The sequence below is a fragment of the Juglans regia genome, chromosome 1 (assembly GCF_001411555.2).
Source record: "Juglans regia cultivar Chandler chromosome 1, Walnut 2.0, whole genome shotgun sequence".
Lineage (NCBI taxonomy): Eukaryota > Viridiplantae > Streptophyta > Magnoliopsida > Fagales > Juglandaceae > Juglans > Juglans regia.
Genome location: NC_049901.1, coordinates 40,196,553 through 40,214,748, shown reverse-complemented (window position 1 = coordinate 40,214,748; position 18,196 = coordinate 40,196,553). Strand labels below are relative to the sequence as shown.

The 18,196-nt window shown below is 34.7% G+C and overlaps 2 protein-coding genes across 2 annotated transcripts; both read left to right on the top strand.

Annotated features, from left to right (window-relative positions):
- Positions 1 to 3,538: 3,538 nt before the first annotated feature.
- Positions 3,539 to 9,027, top strand: LOC109006274 (protein arginine N-methyltransferase PRMT10-like). The gene is made up of 8 exons (XM_018985500.2): positions 3,539 to 3,810; positions 4,391 to 4,583; positions 4,719 to 4,824; positions 5,989 to 6,178; positions 6,660 to 6,845; positions 6,948 to 7,031; positions 7,826 to 8,045; positions 8,670 to 9,027. Exons 1-7 carry the CDS (start codon positions 3,619 to 3,621, stop codon positions 8,000 to 8,002), a joined length of 1,128 nt encoding a protein of 375 aa, XP_018841045.1. The 5' UTR covers positions 3,539 to 3,618; the 3' UTR covers positions 8,003 to 8,045; positions 8,670 to 9,027.
- Positions 9,028 to 13,337: 4,310 nt separating this feature from the next.
- On the top strand, positions 13,338 to 16,226 carry LOC109006275. Its single transcript, XM_018985502.2, has 3 exons — positions 13,338 to 13,450; positions 14,358 to 14,778; positions 15,160 to 16,226. Exons 2-3 carry the CDS (start codon positions 14,374 to 14,376, stop codon positions 15,997 to 15,999), a joined length of 1,245 nt encoding a protein of 414 aa, XP_018841047.1. The 5' UTR covers positions 13,338 to 13,450; positions 14,358 to 14,373; the 3' UTR covers positions 16,000 to 16,226.
- Positions 16,227 to 18,196: the final 1,970 nt, after the last annotated feature.

Here is an 18,196-nt window from a genome sequence, read left to right as displayed (position 1 = left end):
ACCTATAAAATAGGCACGTAAATTACTTCGATTTCTTATTGTTCATGTTCTTTGTAACTAATTCTTGAAATAATAAAAAGGAAATGATTTTTTACTACCATAATATATTTATGCAGAAGTTTCATATTAGTTGCATGACACATGTATCAAGATATTTTATGAAAATTTATGGTTTTATATGGGAGTTATGCATCAAAATATTTATGAAAAATCATGATTTTATGTGGAAAAACATGTATCACAACATGCATTTTATGAAAAATTACAATTACATTTGAAATCTATGATACGATAAGACATGATTTCATTTGAAATATATGACTATGATATGACAAAAAAATGGATTTATGATTATGATGAAGTATGACTGTTAAGATACATAATGACCTATATTATAATATGAAACAGATATAATATGTTTAAGGGTATACTACATTGTCGGGTGTTGTACATGCTAGTTGTGCACCCTGTGTGTCTTTCTTATGTATGAATTTCACAACCTGCGGGCACGGGGAAAATCAAGATCTTAAGATTCACTAACCCTAACTCATGGGGGTCAACAATGGTACCAGTCTATGACAAGTGAAAGACAAGTTAAGGCATTTCATGCACAAATCTAATTCATGTTCATGTTATTTACGTAGTGGCTATTAATATGCATGTTTTCTAAGGAACCCTAATGTTTTTACTGTATGATGTATTACTTAATAAGTATTTGACTAATTTTTGTATGTTTTTATGTTTTAACCAACTAGATGATGTTCTTTATGAGGATGAAACTGCAAAACGGGACTTGGCCTAAGGAGACGAGGCAAAGGCCTAGATAGTTTATGATATGCTCAATTTTATGATTTTAAGTTATTCTTATGAAGTACATGAGACCTAGTTAATTTTAATAGATGCTTATGCAGACTCTATTTTGGATTTGAAGTATTTTAATACAAATTTTCTTTATTTATTTATGATATATTTGTTATCTGACACTTCATTAAGAAGAAAAACTTTTAATTCAAGGTTAGTAGCACTCTGGTTCCCGAGATTTCTATAGATAACCTTATTCTTAATCTTGGGAAAACGGGGTATTAGTATTACACATATCACATTAAATTATGTTAGTTTGTAAATCTTCTTTTGTGAAATATCTCTATAGATGAAATATTTAGTTTGTAAATCTTCTTTTGTGAAATATCACATTTCTGGTTGGAAAAAGCTTTGATATAATTTATAACGTTAAAAAAGAGGCCCAAGTCACATCTAGTTCTATACTCCAAAAGGACCAATCAATAATATAATTGGAGTTCTATTATAACATTATACTAAGCAAAAATTTCTGATTTTCAAATAATGCGGAATCTCATATACTACATATTCTTATCACTTATTAGAATGTGTATCACAATTAATCTCTTTACTTAATTAGAATTTTTTTTAAAGTTTTTAAATGCATTATAATTGGGTTATATCAACTCTAAAAAACTTTAAAAGAATATGATATCCTATGTAGCTATGGAATTTATTTAGCAAGAATCATGGGCCAAAGCTAAAAACATTATAACGAGGGCTGTGCCAAATTTTCCAAAAGTTCTTGAATTGGCCTATACTATGTCACACAATTGTGAATTGAGATGAAAACTATTTATAGAAAAATGATATGTACAATTTAAGCTTATAAATTGTACACATTTTTTTTTTAAATAAATAAATCTAACATCAAAAATTTATTTTTTTCTCACAATAGACGAGTTGTTTTCCGAAGGGAGGATCAAATATTATAATTTTTTAGAAATATGATAGTTGTAATTGTGAGTGTGTAAGTATCGCGTAATTACTTTAAAAAATAATAAATATGAGATTTACATAAAAATAATAATTTTTTAATAATAAATCTAATTTTTTTTTAAATAATTGATACTTGTGCACTATATTATTATTCAAAAATAATATTTAATTACGTTTAGATATTAAATTGAGTTGAGATGAGATGAGAGTTAAAAATTAAATAGAATATTATTAGAATATTATTTTTTAAAATTATTATTATTTAAAATTTATAAAATTAAATTATTATTATATTTTATATTAAAATTTTAAAAAATTATAATAATTAAATAAAATGATATCCTACTCTCTCTCATGTGGGTTCCGCCGACATGGTTCCGTATGACGTGGCATGCTTTTACAAGCAAAGACCGCGACCCAAAGGCAGTATAGGCTATAGCGAACGTTGCCGGTTGCCCTAACAAACAACTCTCTCTCTCTCTCTCTCTCTCTCTGTCTCTGTGCGAAGGAGAAGGTAGTGTCAGTGTCGGACACGGGGAGCTACCAAAACGGCGTCGTGCGTGGGGACCGTAGCGCCACTGCGGTGGACAAGGGTGTGGATTTCGCCGAGTATTACTGCACCTACGCCTTTCTCTACCACCAGAAGGAGATGCTCTCTGACCGAGTCCGCATGGACGCTTACTTCAACTCCATCAATATTTAGGGTGAGGCATATTTGTACACATTTTTTTTTTAAATAAATAAATAAATCTAAAACACATTAAAAATTTATTTTTTCTCACAATAGACGAGTTGTTTTCCGAAGCGAGAATCAAACATTACAATTTTTTAGGAATATGATAGTGTAATTATGAGTGTGCATAATTATTTAAAAAAATAAAAATAAAAATGAGTTTATATAAAAAATAATAATTTTAATAATAAATCTCATTTTTTTAAAAATAATTGTTACTTGCACACTGTATCATTACTCAAAAATAATATTTAAATTACATTTAGATGTTGAAAAAGTTAAATTGTTTATTATATTTTGTATTGAAATTTAAAAAAGTTGTAATGATAAGTTGAGATGGATTTAAAAACTAAACGAAATTGTTTGAATGTTAAAATGAATTTTGATATAGTTATGAGAAGTTGAAAAAGATTGGGATCCCGCGTGTAAATAATTATTGAATTGAAAAAAGTTATGAGTTTCACATATAAAGTAGTTTTGAATTGAGATGAATTTAGTAATTTGAGAGTTAAATGTTTGAATGTTAGACTCAGTTTAAAATTAGACTGAAATGAGTTGATCTCAATTGATTCCATCAACAAAACGGGGCCTTAGGCTGCGTTTGAATGTTAAGCTAAACTCAACTGAATTGAGTTCTTTATGAATAATAATGAATTGAATAGTGGAGAGAGTTATGTAAGACTATCTAAACTAAGTTTAAAGTGTGTTTAGATATTAAGATGAATTTAATACTTTTTATAAGAAATTGAAAAAGGTTACGAATCTTATCTATAAAGATATTTTAAGTTAAAAAAACTTGTTGATTATACATATAAAAAGATTTTGAATTGGGATGATTTTAATAATTTAAAAATTAAATATTTAAATATTAGATTTAATTTAAAACTAAATTTTGTTAAACTGAATTTGAAAACCCCACGCAGCCTAATCGCTCATGTGGGTTCCGCCGACGTGGTGCTGTATGACGTGGCATGCTTTTACAAGCAAAGACCGCGACCCAAAGGCAGCATAGGCTATAGCCTATAGCGAACGTTGCCCTAACAAACAACTCTCTTTCCCTCTCTCTCTCTCTCTCTGTGAAGGAGAAGGTAGTGTGAGTGTCGGACATGGGGAGCTACCAAAACGGCGTCGTGGGTGGGGACCGTAGCGCCACTTCGGTGGACAAGGGCGTGGATTTCGCCCAGTATTTCTGCACCTACGCCTTTCTCTACCACCAGAAGGAGATGCTCTCTGACCGAGTCCGTATGGACGCTTACTTCAACTCCATCTTCCAGAACAAGCATCATTTCCAAGGAAAGGTATCTCTTTCTCCCTATCTCCATGTGAGCTTGTTTGATTTGTATGTTTTTGTTTGGGAAAATTGGGTTGGAGTCAGAGAAAGATTGAAGCTTTGCTTAGTTGAGTTTGGCTGGACAAGTATTCGTATAGGTTTTGCGGTCTTGATTTGGGAAGACTACTGCAAACACAAGACGAGTAGCATTGCTGTTTTCTTCTGTTTTTTGGGGGGAAACTGAGGGTTAAAGCTTGTCGTTCTCAAACTCAAGGCTTTTGTTGAAAACTTAGTTACAATTGATATTCAATAGCGTTTCATCCGTTCTTATGTTGAATGCAATCATTTGCCCTGCAATTCCACTTCCACTGTGCATAAAGCTCAACTCTTAAATAGATGGGCTTCATTTGTAAATGTGTGCGCTCCCTTTTATTGTTTTATAACAGAACCCGTGGGAATCATAACTATAAAAGGAAAAAAAAAGGAAGTTTGGATTCTTGGCAATTCTCGGGAGTACTGGTTTTTTTTTTTGAAGTATTACTTCTAATTGTCGCATGTCGTTGCATTTGGGATATATTTCTGATTAATTTGGTGGATTTGTGGAGAAGACTGTGTTGGATGTGGGAACTGGCAGTGGTATTCTGGCTATTTGGTCGGCACAAGCAGGTGCAAGGAAGGTCTATGCAGTCGAAGCAACTAAAATGTCAGAGCACGCACGTGTACTTGTAAAAGCAAATAACTTGGAAGATGTCGTTCAAGTGATTGAGGGTTCCATGGAGGAAGTCACTCTGCCTGAGAAAGGTTAGTATTATTAAGTAATTAGTTCCCCTTTACCGATCAAAAAAAGTAATTAGTTCCCCTTTAAATTCAAAATGGGTCTACCCCTTTTAGTCTTATATGCCATCGGTACAAATTCTGATATTGTTTGTTATGCAGTTGATGTGATTATCTCGGAGTGGATGGGATACTTTCTTCTGCGTGAATCTATGTTTGATTCGGTGATATGTGCACGTGATCGCTGGCTGAAGCCAACGGGAGTCATGTAAGCATCGCAATTCATTTAGTTGTAAAAGAAGTGTTGCAACTCATTTACGCATTCTGATTTTTTTCTTACTTGGTTCAAACCTTGCAGCTGTCCCTTTCTTGACTTTTTTGTGTCATACTAACTGCTACTACAGCTGCCACCACACTTAACATGATGGTTCTTTTGCTTAATGACGTGCCTTACCCTCTTTTAAAAAAATGCTCCCTACCGATGGATTTTAAGTCACCAGCTATTCAAACACAGGTGTCTGTATTTAGGTACTCATGCTTTCATGATAAGCTTGTGAGACTTGCACTCTGAAAGTGAGAAGGTTTTCTGGAAAAAAAAGAGATTGTACATCCCAATGATCTCAGATTACATTAAGTTCACACATATGCTGTGGTGATTGTACGTTGACATGTGTTCTTCTGTCCTCAACCCCTAGGGGTTGGCTCAAGTGGTAAAGGCCTTGGACTTGGGGGTATGCTCCCCCTAGGTCTAAGGTTCAAATCCCCTTGGGTGAAAACAATCCCTAAGGGCATTGGACTAGGGGATTTTCTCCTAGAATTACCCGAGGTGCACTTGCGGGAAACTCCTTACCTAGGGCCTGTGCACCCCGGGATTAATTGGGACGCTATTCCTGGACATCCGGTGCCAATAAAAAAAAAAAGTGTTCTTTTGTCCTCAGAGTTTGTGGAATTTCTGTATTAAACCAAGCCATTTATTGTTGATGTACAAAATACTCATAACTATTTTTGTAGATTATTGCCATGAGGCCATAGAGCCATTCGCGGTAAGATTTATTGGTAATAGTAGTGTAGTCCTGTTGGACTGTGTTATATGCCGATCTCTTACTTTACTGTCTGCTTGCCCTTTAGTTATATCTATGAATTATGCTTTATTTCTATCAATAAATTTTTTTTACAGATATAAAATAAAATTTAGTGCTTTTGGCATAACTTGTATGCTGTCTTAAAAATGGTTCTAAAATAACTAGGATTGAAAATGGAATGAATGAAGTGTTGCGCCAGAGATTTCTGTACTGGATAAATTTCTAATCAAAGAAGACGATTTGAATTGAGGTTGTTGGGAGTGCTTTGATATTGTTAATTATCTAAAAAATGCATTGGATGGTTCAAAGTGACATATGGAGACATGACCCTGGAAACTTTGTTTTCATAGGTATCCTAGTCATGCCCGGATGTGGGTGGCTCCTATCAGGTCTGGATTGGTAGATCAGAAAGTGAGCGACTATCGGGAAACTATGGAAGATTGGTATAATTTTACAAATGAAACAAAAACTAACTATGGTGTCGACATGAGTGTTCTTACAAAGCCTTTTTCTGAGGAGCAGAGGAAATACTATCTTCAGGTTAGTTCTCTATTCTTGGTGTCAATTTAGGCTTCGTTTGGTTTCAAAAATCCTCTCAACTCATCTCAACTCATCATTACAACTTTTTCAAATCTCAACATAAAATATAATAAACAATTCAATTTTTTCAAATCCCAAAATAATAATAATATTAAAAAATAATATTCTAACAATATTTTATCATCTCAACTCAACTCAACTCAACTCACTTCAACATCCAAACACAACCTTAATGTTTATTCTGTTTTAGTCCAAATCGATGAGTGATTCTTTTCTCACATCTTCTGGTGTTGAATAATTGTGAAATGTGAATAAACTTGTAATTGAACCTCTTCTATTGCTCCTACGCCCAAGAGATATGGCAATCCTTGGGGATTCGGCAAGGCATCTAAGCAATCATTGCTTTGCATGCTTGTCTATATGGATATGCTTCTTCATGGGTGTCCTGCATCTTCAAATGTATGCCACATTACTTTTGTAGACGGCATTGTGGAACAATCTTCATCCACATCAAGTTATAGGGACAGCTGCTGTAGTAAAGGAGATTGATTGTTTGACTGTGACCGTGAATGACATCCTTGAAGTCAGATCAAACTTGTCATCTTCAATAATTCTGGAAGACACAAGGCTCTGTGGGTTTGGGGGATGGTTCGATGTTCATTTTCGAGTGAGTTGACCTTCAATGTCCCTTTTGGTTATGACATGCTAGGACTCTAAAGCATCTGAATGCTAATATAATATAAAAATATTTGTTTTCCTGTTGCATTAGGGAAGAACGGAGGACCCAGCTCAGCAAGAAATTGAGTTGACAACTGCTCCTAGCATTGATAATGGGACACATTGGGGCCAACAGGTCTATTCCATCACAAACAAAAATATCTGCCTTTTAATTTTGATTCCCTTGAGAGTATATGATAATAATAATGAACTTCGGTGTTCTGTTAGGAAGATTTGGAAAAATGCTGTGTGCATCTTTACAAATCTTCAATAGGCGATTCTCTGCACGGTCTGTTTTGTGATTGCCATTGTGCTTATTTTGGGATCATATTTTTTGTCAGTTAGTAGGCTATTCAGTAAATTGCTTAATCTTTGGATTGGTAAAAAATGTATTGAGAGTGAAATTGTCCACTGTCCTGCTGTCTTGGGTTTATTGTCTTCCTGTCATTGTTTTTTAATGCAGACTACTCAAAGTTGGGGTTTTGGGGTTGACTTATTTCTCTTTTTTTTTTTATAAGTAATAAGAGATTTTATTAAGGCAAGTAAATAGGCATAGCCCAAATACACAGGGAGTATACAAGCAGAAACACCTAAATACAAGCTGGGGACTAGGAGCTATGAAATGCTAAAAGAAAATCATTTAGATTATTTCCATTCAATACAATAACTTTTGCCAAAATGGTGGAGGAAGGCATTTTTAAGTTTCATAATGATATTATTAGGTCCATTGGAATGGTCATTAAAAACTTCCATCTGTATTGTGTTATCTATTTGCCATGAAGTTTTACTTATATTGGAGTACTTATTGTCGGGCCTGTCCATTTCATTCATTACTCGTACTATTATGATTCTTATTTTGTCTTTTGTAAATTGCACGCATCTTTAGTAAATTACCCATTAATCTAGTCTATCTTCTTGATTATTGGGCAGGTTTTCCTCATGCATCCTTCAATTCGAGTCTGTGGAGGGGATGACTTAAATGTTTCTTTCTTAATGAAACGCTCCAAGGAAAATCATAGACTTCTGGAGGTTGAGCTCAGTTGTGAGATCAAGCAGCATACTGGCAAGCTGCTTCCACCTTTCAATAAGACATTCTACATTGAGTGAGAATGAAGATAGATCACATAGTTTTGATCTAACATCAACACAGGTACATCTATGCATCCTGGATGTAACATCGATTGTGACACAATATGCTTATATTGCCTTGACCCCAGATTGTCCTGGTTCTTCCAGCCATAATAAGCATCCTTCAGATGCATGAAGAAGTTCATGCATGCAATTGGATCTGGTAGTCGATTTGTTAGAAAACTGCTTAACATGCTTCTTCTTCTTCTTCATTTTTTTAAGAAAGAGTTGGGGCCACATGTCCAAGAGTGACCCCTCCCCAATAACTGCTTAACATGCTTAACCTGGTAAATATTCTGGTAAACAATGTTAAGTAATCCAGTTTAAGAATAACCCAACTTTAGGAATCTCACTAGAAAAATTGTCAATACCTATGATCCAGTACAACGTGATTTTATCTTTCTTTTCTCTCTGAAATTTTCACCATATGGCACTACAATTAAATATTAACAATAGTTGCCCATCTTGAATTCAACAACTGATTCTGATGGTTGTAAGCATTATAGTTGAATAATGTTGGGTGCTTCTAGACCTGTCTACATGAGCTTGGGGTTCAAATTTTCTAATGTGTTGGGCAATTATAATGTAATTTCCTGCCTATAATTTGTTCATTGGCAAATGACCATCTAGATATGTTTGTCTGCAGATGCGGTTGTGAGAATTACTGGGAAGAAGTCTGTAGTCCCGTTACTACAATATTTTGCTACATTCTAATTCTTGGATGCAATGAACGTGTCCAATATGTTTGACTGCCGACTGGATGCTCAGATTTGGCTAATTATAGAAATCATGTCTCTGGGTTCCTTTAGGAGTTTTGCAGCCATTTTTGGCCCGGGTTGGTTTTTTTTTTTTTGGTTCTAATTGATTCGAAATGACAAGTGACAATTCATGTTTCAACTTCACCAGGATTTTGTCTCTACGGCATTATACTAAAAGCCCGTTATCTTTTTGTGTTTTTGGTGTATACAAATGTTCATAGCAAAAAGGGAAAAGCGTTATTGCAACTGTCTAGTATTATGATTAGAAGAAATTATCTTACTGGATTGATAGAGAACTTGTGGTCCTGTCTTCCATGATTCAGGCTTACAAGTTCTTGTGACTGTAAGAATTACTAGTGTTTCCAAAGCAAAAAAGGATTTAACATTGAAAACAGAAGGGTAAATACATATCCAGTTGCAACTTGCAATCTTGTTTATGATTCTAGAGCTGAAAATGACTCGAGAGCTGCAACTTGACAAGTCCAATACTTTATGAGTAGAGTATGAGCACGTTCTTGGCTTGTCTATTTTGATATTATATATGCACCTAAACTATTTGGCTCGATGTGATGGCACAGCCATATGGGGTTGGATGGTTTGTCCATTTGATGCTCAGTGATCTCAAGAGTCAAGAATAATATGAATTGTAGGTAGCCCCATAGCCCCCGTCCTTGGCCCCAATTTCTATTCTGCTTTTTGCAATGGAATAAAGATTCCTTCAATTGCCTAATCGAATTGGAGGTTTAAGTCTAAAAGATAAATCATAGTGCGAGTTCTACATTATTTACTAATATTTGTACAGAGCTGTTGGGCAAAGTGGATCCCATATGACTATTTAATATGAAAAATTCTAAACATAAAGCTCATACTCCTCCACACCAATCATTTAATATTGTGTCTATCTTTCTCCGCAAAAGATCATCCAATTTCATAAAGCCTAGTTTGGGTATTAAGGTGAATATCTCACTACTATTTATTATTTTATTGTTATTTTTTATCTAATTTTTATTATTATTCATTACTATTTAATATTCTATCGTTATTTTTTTATTATTTTTTTATTATTATTCACAGAATATTTGAGAATACCTCACTATCCAAACGCAATAAATCGCAATAAGAGATTAGGACGGAAGGTGGATTCATGCTTAGACAGCTGCCGAATCCTTTTACAATCTACTGTCAAAGCAAGCATGCCACTTACACCCAAAGCTTCTTCGGAACATAATATACTACTCTATAGTCAACTCGTGGAAAGTCCTATACCACGCCCTCAACCTCTTCCAGACATTTTTGGCCCTGGAAGTTAGGTTGCATCGCCTTAACTTCAGGCTTTTATTCTTTTCATTGCTGGGTTTTCTTTTTTGCCACTTGATCCTTCTATAAGATCTCGCAGCTCTTGGCTTTTCTTCCATTATCTTTCATAGCTGCTTGATTCCATCTTATTCTTCTCGAGAATGTATAGGTCATCGAGCACGTCTCGAGCTTCCGATGAGTTTTTGGTCAACCTGTTGCCTGCTGACATAGGCTCCCCACCTCTGAAAGCTGCAGCTTCCGATGACTTGCCAACGTACAATTCCATTTCTGATGCAACCAAAAAAGATGTTGCTCTCCATCCTGGGTTATCTGGAGAGAATGTCATTCACCTTATTCCAGTTATATTAATTCTCTGTGGTTTGATTCTCTGGATTTTCTCCCATCCAGGTAAGGTATATCAAACCACCTGATTCGATTCTCTGTGGTTTGATTCTCTGGATTCTCTGGATGTAACTCAAATGTGACCATTTTCTTTCTTGCTTTGCTTCCTCTTCTGCTCAAGTAGAGCTGATTGATTTTAGTGTTGTACTTCTTGGTTCTCAACTGCGTATTGGTTTTGAATGTAATTGTTCTATGTAATGATAGGAGGTTTCAAAACTAACTAAACTAAATGGAAAATCAAAACAAAGGATAAAACTAATGAAGACCTATGGCTCTTGCTCTGGTTCTGGCTCATCAAGTTCTACAATATCTGCAATACTAGTATTCAATAAACAAGCATGCCCAAACTCAAATATGATTTTAACATACACCTAGACCCACCTTTTCCAATTGCTTCCTAAATATATTTAGGTATCCCTTAATCCCCCAACCTGGTGAAGGCAACTTTTGATGGAAAAGTCTGATATGATGCAGTAAGAGGTACTATTCTACTATCATCAAAAGGAATACTTGATGATTTTTATAATTGTAATATATTCATAGTAGTGTGTTTATACACCAACTTTAAGTAAGAGAGAACTCATTTGCCAATATTAATGCATAGAAAATATCAATGCTTATAAACACTTGGCCTCCCAGAGTGATCTTTATTGCATGTCAATATCATATGGTCAAAAAGCTAATCAGACTTGGGAGACAAGTGCTTGACATGGGTCCTTTATATGAAATGAGATGAACGAAGAAGCTTTCCACTTGGCCCAGGAAACTGTCATATCATGTCTTTTTTTTGCTGATTTTGATGATTCTGATATCTTTATGATTGGAATGATGGAAGAAATGAGGTTGTGGTTGTGCCATTTTTGGCCTAAACGTGTATTTTGCTTCCAAGCAACGTGTGCAGATAAAAAAAAAAAAAAAAACAAACAAGGCTGGCAAAAGCGATATTTGAGCTTCAAGCAAAGAAGAGTATTGCCCTGTAAAAGAAAATGGGATGTCTTGCAAGAGAAGACGTATATTCCAGATTCATGCTTTTTTTTTTTTGTGTCCAAAAATAAATTTGTCCCTTTTTCTTTCCCCAAATAAGAGATGTGCTAGAGGAAGATCGAAAACTAAGTTCGCTAAAATAATAAACTTGTATATTAGCGAAAAGTTAGGAGTAAAATCTATTTATCATCTTCTCAGTATCTCTTGATGTGGCATGAACTGATTGGTTTAACAGTCGAACATAACAAATAGTTTGCAATAATTTAATACTACATCATAAAATGATGAAATGATGATTATAAAAAAGATGATGAGTAACACTACTCTATATATATTTTTTTAAAATTTTGCGGAGTTTCTTGAGGCAGTTACTAGTGTAACACCATCGGTTCAACAATAACTCAATTGACAAATCCTTTGTTTGTAATAGCATAGGAGAGTCCTTATAAGTGCACGATTAGAAGTTGTGCTTTTTATATGGATGTTTCCATGAGAGCATTGTAATTCCTATCCAATGAGACAACATCATATAGTATAAAAAAGTAATGTTTTTTTATTTTCGCCAAGGTCCTTTGGACCAGATGACATAAGGTCTGGTCTTAAAACAGGAGAATCAGATTCGAATTCCCCACTCCCTATAAAAAAAAAAAAAAAAAAAAAAAAAAACAAACAAAAAAACAAAAAAAGATTTGGTAAGTAATTATTAATTGCAGCAAGGATATGTGTTTATGGCTATAATCTTTTTTGGTGTTTCATTGTTTATTTAGTTAGATGAACACAAAATTACAAAATATGCGTGTTGAATTATTCAGAAAGCCCTAGTCAAATAGAACAACTACCTGGTTGGCTGCCATTCAAACTCCTAACAATTTCCAACACAGTTTTGACCCTTGAGTTCTTTAGGAGACCTTAGACAAATTAATTTCTCTTAAGTTTAGGACTCCATGCGTCTTAACTCATGTTTAAAATGCATATATCCATAATTTATAAATGGAATTTCAATAAAACAAATGCATAAACACATATATTTACTAGAAAAATAATTACGCCGATAAATATGATGACCAATGAGAAGTGCTTCGTCTAGCCAAATATCTTACCGAAGAAAGTTTACATATTGGCTAGTTTAAATTTTAATGTGATCCATTAGATTGTAAAACCTTTCTACCCTAAAATAGATCTTACGTATTACATTGAGCACGTCAGTGTGTGAACTTACTTGTATAAAATTTGTATATAGACCTAACACTGTTCTAATTTGCCGATGAGAGTTGGAAATATTCAAATTTATAAGTTGGTTTGGTTACACAAAACCAAACTATCTTATCTCATATAAAATCATTACAAATTTTTCAAACTCCTACATAAAATATAATAAATAATTTAATTTTTAAATTTTAAAATAAAAATAATATTAAAAAATAATATTATAATAATATTTCGTTTCCTCTCCGAACTTCGTAACCAACTCAAGCCTAGTTTTAGAATTCATAACCCAAGAAAATAATGATTTAGAAGAAATTAAATACTTGGCGATTGCTTAAGCGTGACTGAACTAATCCTGCACTCATCCTATGGTATATAATTTAAATAAATAAATAAATAAAACGCACAAAATGCCCAAGAAACCCAATCACTTTAGGCTTTAGCTTTTTGAAATTGATAAAAATAGTATTATTAGAATTTAGGACTATATTTTTCTTTTAAAAAAAATTGAAGATTGGAGTGCGTGTAGTACAAACACGGGCTTACCAATAAGAACGAGACAGCTGGCAGTTGGCAACTTGGCATTGAAAGCATACCTTATTCGTTGTTTATTAAGCTAATTTTCCTCTTTAATAATTTAATATTTCCAAATCCAAAAAATAAATATAAATAAATATTCAATTAGCAATAAGCATTAAAGCTTGTACAACAACAACAACAATAATCTCAGGGAGAGTGAAAATTTTGTGTGATTAAGGAAGGGCTCTGAGAATCGAGAAAGGTCAGTGACATCTCTTCATCGCTGTTATTCAATTCATGTAATCTTGGATTTTTTTGTGGTTCAAAATTTCTCTGTTTTTTTTTTTTTGGGTATAAATATTATTGTGTTTCTGGGAAGTTCTGATTTTGGATTTGGAGCCCAATTTGATTGAGTCTCCGTTTGTTTGCTGAGAAAACGGAGGAAAAGGATAGGAAATCCTCTGCCTTTTAAACGTTTTTTCTGTTAGCATTATTTTGCTGTTTGTCTGTACCTTAGATGATTAATGTAAAAAACCTGAGCAGAAATTATATTGAGCTTACTCAGTGATATTTATCTTTTTTAAATGATCAACGAGAATCTTGAAATTTGATATTCTGAATTCTCGTGCATTTTCTGAGCAGCCAAACATAGCAGAACTTAAGTTTCATTTAATTTTCTGATATATATGTGTCGTGTGTATTGTGAGTGAATGTCACGTGTTTTTTCTTCTCTGGTCTCTTGTATTCTCTATTAAATTACAGGAGCTACAGGTGTATTTATTCTTGATACTCTGTTTGGCTGTTGAGAAAAGGTAGGAAAAGGAAAAAGATCAAGATTTTGAATCTTAGATAATCTATTGATACGGACCCGAGAAAACCAATAACATACCCATATAATCTGGTTCTTGTGTTCTTTTAATCATAAATGACAAAATAAATCAAAACAGGAGAATAATAAGTTCGTAATTTTGTTTGGTTAAATATGTATTATAAATTCATAATTTTGTTTGATAAACTATGACTCCTTGATCAATTTTTTTTTTACCCTTTCTTATGAAATTGTATCTTGTTTTCAGCTCATAATTTAAAATTTGAATAATTTTAGTTCTGCCCAGTTTCTTGCATTCATTGTATCATTGACAATAGGTGTTCTGGACTGGATTTTTCAGAGTAATCCTACTGGTGATGATGAGGTTCAAGAAAGGGAGTAAAGTGGAAGTATTGAGTAAAAAGGAGGTACCTTCAGGCTCCTGGTGTTGTGCTGAGATCATCTGTGTTAATAGTCACAACTACACTGTCAGATATGATGGCTGCAAGGTTGCCAATGGTGGGACCTTTGTGGAGAGCGTATCCAGAAAGGCCGTTAGGCCTTGCCCTCCTCCACTTGAAGTTTCTGAGAACTGGGTTGCCGGTGATGTTGTGGAGGTGTTTGACAACTTTTCCTGGAAAATGGCAACTGTTTCACAGGTTTTGAGGGAAAATCACTTTTTAGTCAGGTTGCTTGGATCCTCTCTGGAATTTGAAGTCTTCAAGTTTGACATCCGGGCGAGACAGTCTTGGCAAGATGACAAATGGGTTGTGATAGGAAAGGTAATTTGACACCAATATATTTTAATCTGCACTTTCTTCTCCAATATTCCAGTTGAATGCATTCAACAGTTTGGTGTGTTCCTCAAGTTTTCGTTGCATTCATTTTGTTTCCAATTGATTTGTGTTTTTGCATTGTAGCGTCTGCTAATATTTACCAGAAAATAGATAATTTTCAGTCTCATAAAGAGTGTGAAGTTGAGCTAGGTTTCTCATTCTCAAATACAGAATGAAAAAAATTGGCAAGTTATTTAGTTTAGAAAATATTTGTTACCTTGCAATCGATGCACATTTTTCTAATTTTTCTACAAGTGAGTGCTGACCAACAGGGCTTTTATATGTGTTTTATGTGTGAATTTGTGCTTCTTTTGCTTCTGCATGCAGGGTTCTGGCTCTTTTGAAGATGAAAAACGTGATAAAAATTCAACTCTGAAGCGCAAGCTAAAATTAAGCTTTCAGAATAAAAACACAAGGATGAATCTACGTGTAAAAGATGATCATTTCCCTGTTAAGAACAGATTTAATTTCCAGGAGTCCCACGTTGTTTCTTCCAAAACTTTGAAGAGAGGGTCACCCTATTGCTATTCTCAAGCTGAAGAGTATACTGGAGTTTCCATGAAATTTAGAGCAACAGAAAAAGAAGGCAGGTGCCACCGAGTGGAGGCTGCTAATTCGTCCACTCTGCCCATGCAGGCAGATGCTGTTGCTTTCCCAAGAAACATGCAGGGTGAAAACTTCAAAAAAGCTTCCCCTAACAACAGAACAACTGGGATTCCTGAAGTGGACGTTGCAAGGAGGAGACAAACTGGCACTGTGGGGTGTTCATTTGCAAACATAGAATCAAATTATGCTGATGATGTTACATGCTCTGTTGGTAGTTGTAGCATTACTAACAACAGTTCCTATAAGGTGCCCCATAATGTTTCTACAGGTTGTATTAAGGATGGTGATTTTCATTCTAGTGATGCTGAATCCTCTTTTTGGTGGAAATATGAGGAAGGAAATTGTCTCCTTCCTACAAAAGGGGAACTAGCAGCTGAAATACATAGGTTAGAGTTGCATGCCTACCGTTGCACTATAGAGGCATTGCATGCATCAGGACCTTTAAGTTGGGAACAAGAGGAATTGGTGACAAATCTTCGTCTTTCACTCCATATATCAAATGATGAACATTTAATGGAGCTAAGAAACTTAAGTTCTTCTCCCTGCATTCGAATTAGATGACAAGAAAATCTGGGAAACTTTTTTTTTTTCATTTTTACTTTCTTCTTCTACTGTAGGATCTGATAAACATTTGTTTTAATGGCCTCACTTCATTGTAAGAAGCAAGATGAGATATTTCCCATTTTTGTTTTGTTTTGGTTTTATAATAAAGAGTGGTCTAGTTTGAATTGTATGTACCACAAACTATGCCAAGTAATAAAGGTTTCTATGATCATCCTCGTGTATAAGACTTTGTCTTCTTTTTTATTGTGTGCTTTTTCTATTAGGCATGCTATTATTTCTGTGTTTGGTATCTTCTATGTTACCAAAGAAGTATACCATAAAGCTGCAAGCAATTGGCAGATAATGAGGATTGTATACAAAGAGATATGCCAGATCAGATTTCTGCTTTACTATCTGAATTTATAGTTGACATGTGAACTAGACATATGATTCTTATATTTATAGTAGGATCTTATTTTCTCACCAAGGGCCTCTGAACATTATGCTTATGACTTTCCTACACTTTATGCCATTTTTCTCATTAAACTTTGTTCCATATAAAGGGGTTAATATGATTGTTCTCTTCCACGGTTCCCTGAGTAGAAAGAGAGCTATTCCTCACTTTCTATGTTTATATGACAATGTCATGGGATTTATCATTTGAAATGAATTATCGCTATACCGTTGGCATTAGGCAGTGTGACAAATTTCATTTGGGGACATTATTGATGCTTCCCCTGTATTTTCCAGGGCCGAAGTAGGAGGCTTGTGCACCTCACTCCTAAATTTCTAAAGCTGATTCTGGGGTTTGCTACCTTCCTCTCGGTCTATTAGGACATCTGATGATGATCAGCTGATTTTGTTAATTTCTGTGTTCGCTGCATTCTTCCATTTCAGGCCATCTGTGAGCCTTAGATATCTGTGTTGCTGAAGGATGTAAGACCAGAATCTTGTGGCTGCCACGGGATGACCTGATATGTGGATGCTTGAAGGTTTTATTTCTAACTTTTGCTTCAGCTTGTCTGTATATGTCTCACATGTAAATTTCCTACTTTTTATACCTGAGCCTGGGAATACGTAGAAATAAAAGCCTGGTACTTGGATTGATCACATATACCTTGACATGGGGGTAAATTCTATATAACTGGCAGTATTCTCTCCTTATGCTTACACTGAATTGTCAAAAAGAACACAAGCTATATGAAGCTTGGAACTTCAATTCAATAAGGTTATAGCCTTAAAAGTTTGGGAGATTGAATCAAGACTTCGGTTGTTGTTTATCTTACCTATAGAAAGAAAGACTTCCGTTGTTGTGATGATATTCTCTTCTCCAATCAAAAATTGATGCTCTTGGTGCCACCTCTTATTGCTTGCTATTTATCTACTTTTTGGAACATATTCCAAGATGCCTGTGAAAGTTTTAAAATATAAGCTTGACACCAGCAATTACATCATTGAAAAAGAACAAGTTTTCAGACTTATAATATTCTTTCTTGATTGTCTGAGCACTTTTTTGGCTCTCATTCCACAAGCTGTTGGCAATGCTAACTTTTGCCAGCGAGGGTAATGCATAAATTTTTTAAGCTGTGTTCTTATGGATCATAGTTTCATACTTTGATGAAACTGATTAATGGAAATGCTCTGTTTCTTTGGGAGACTAATATTAGTTGAGTAAAGCTCCCAGCCGGTCCGGTGAATTCCCCATTTTTACACCAGCCAATAAGGATCTGCCATGTAAGCATTGCAGCAAACACAAGTTTACACCCAATGTAGATTACGCTTTTAGTATTTGCTTTTCAATCTCTTCCCCCCCCCCCCCCTCCCCCGTCTCTCTCTCTCTCTCCCCAAGCAAATACTCTGGTTTTGGTTTCCACCTACTGAAAACCAGCTCAGTGGCCTCATGATCTGCCAGGATATGGCCCTCCTCCCTGACCTTCTTCAGCCATTTTTGTACGCTCCCTCAAGCTCCAAAGATCAAACAGCTGCATAATTTGAGGAGTTCTTTTACTTTTGTATACCACCCCCCTAAAAAAAGAAGCCCATTAAACCTCTATGTATACCCTTTTTGTCTACTTGGTCTACTTTGGATGGTTTAGGGTATTCATTGTAAATGAAAGATTAGTGGGGCAATCGTGTTCGTTCTTTATATATCGAACAGAATTTCTGGGTTGAGCTGGGTTGTTTTGAAGTTCATAATCTGATCAAGGTTAATACC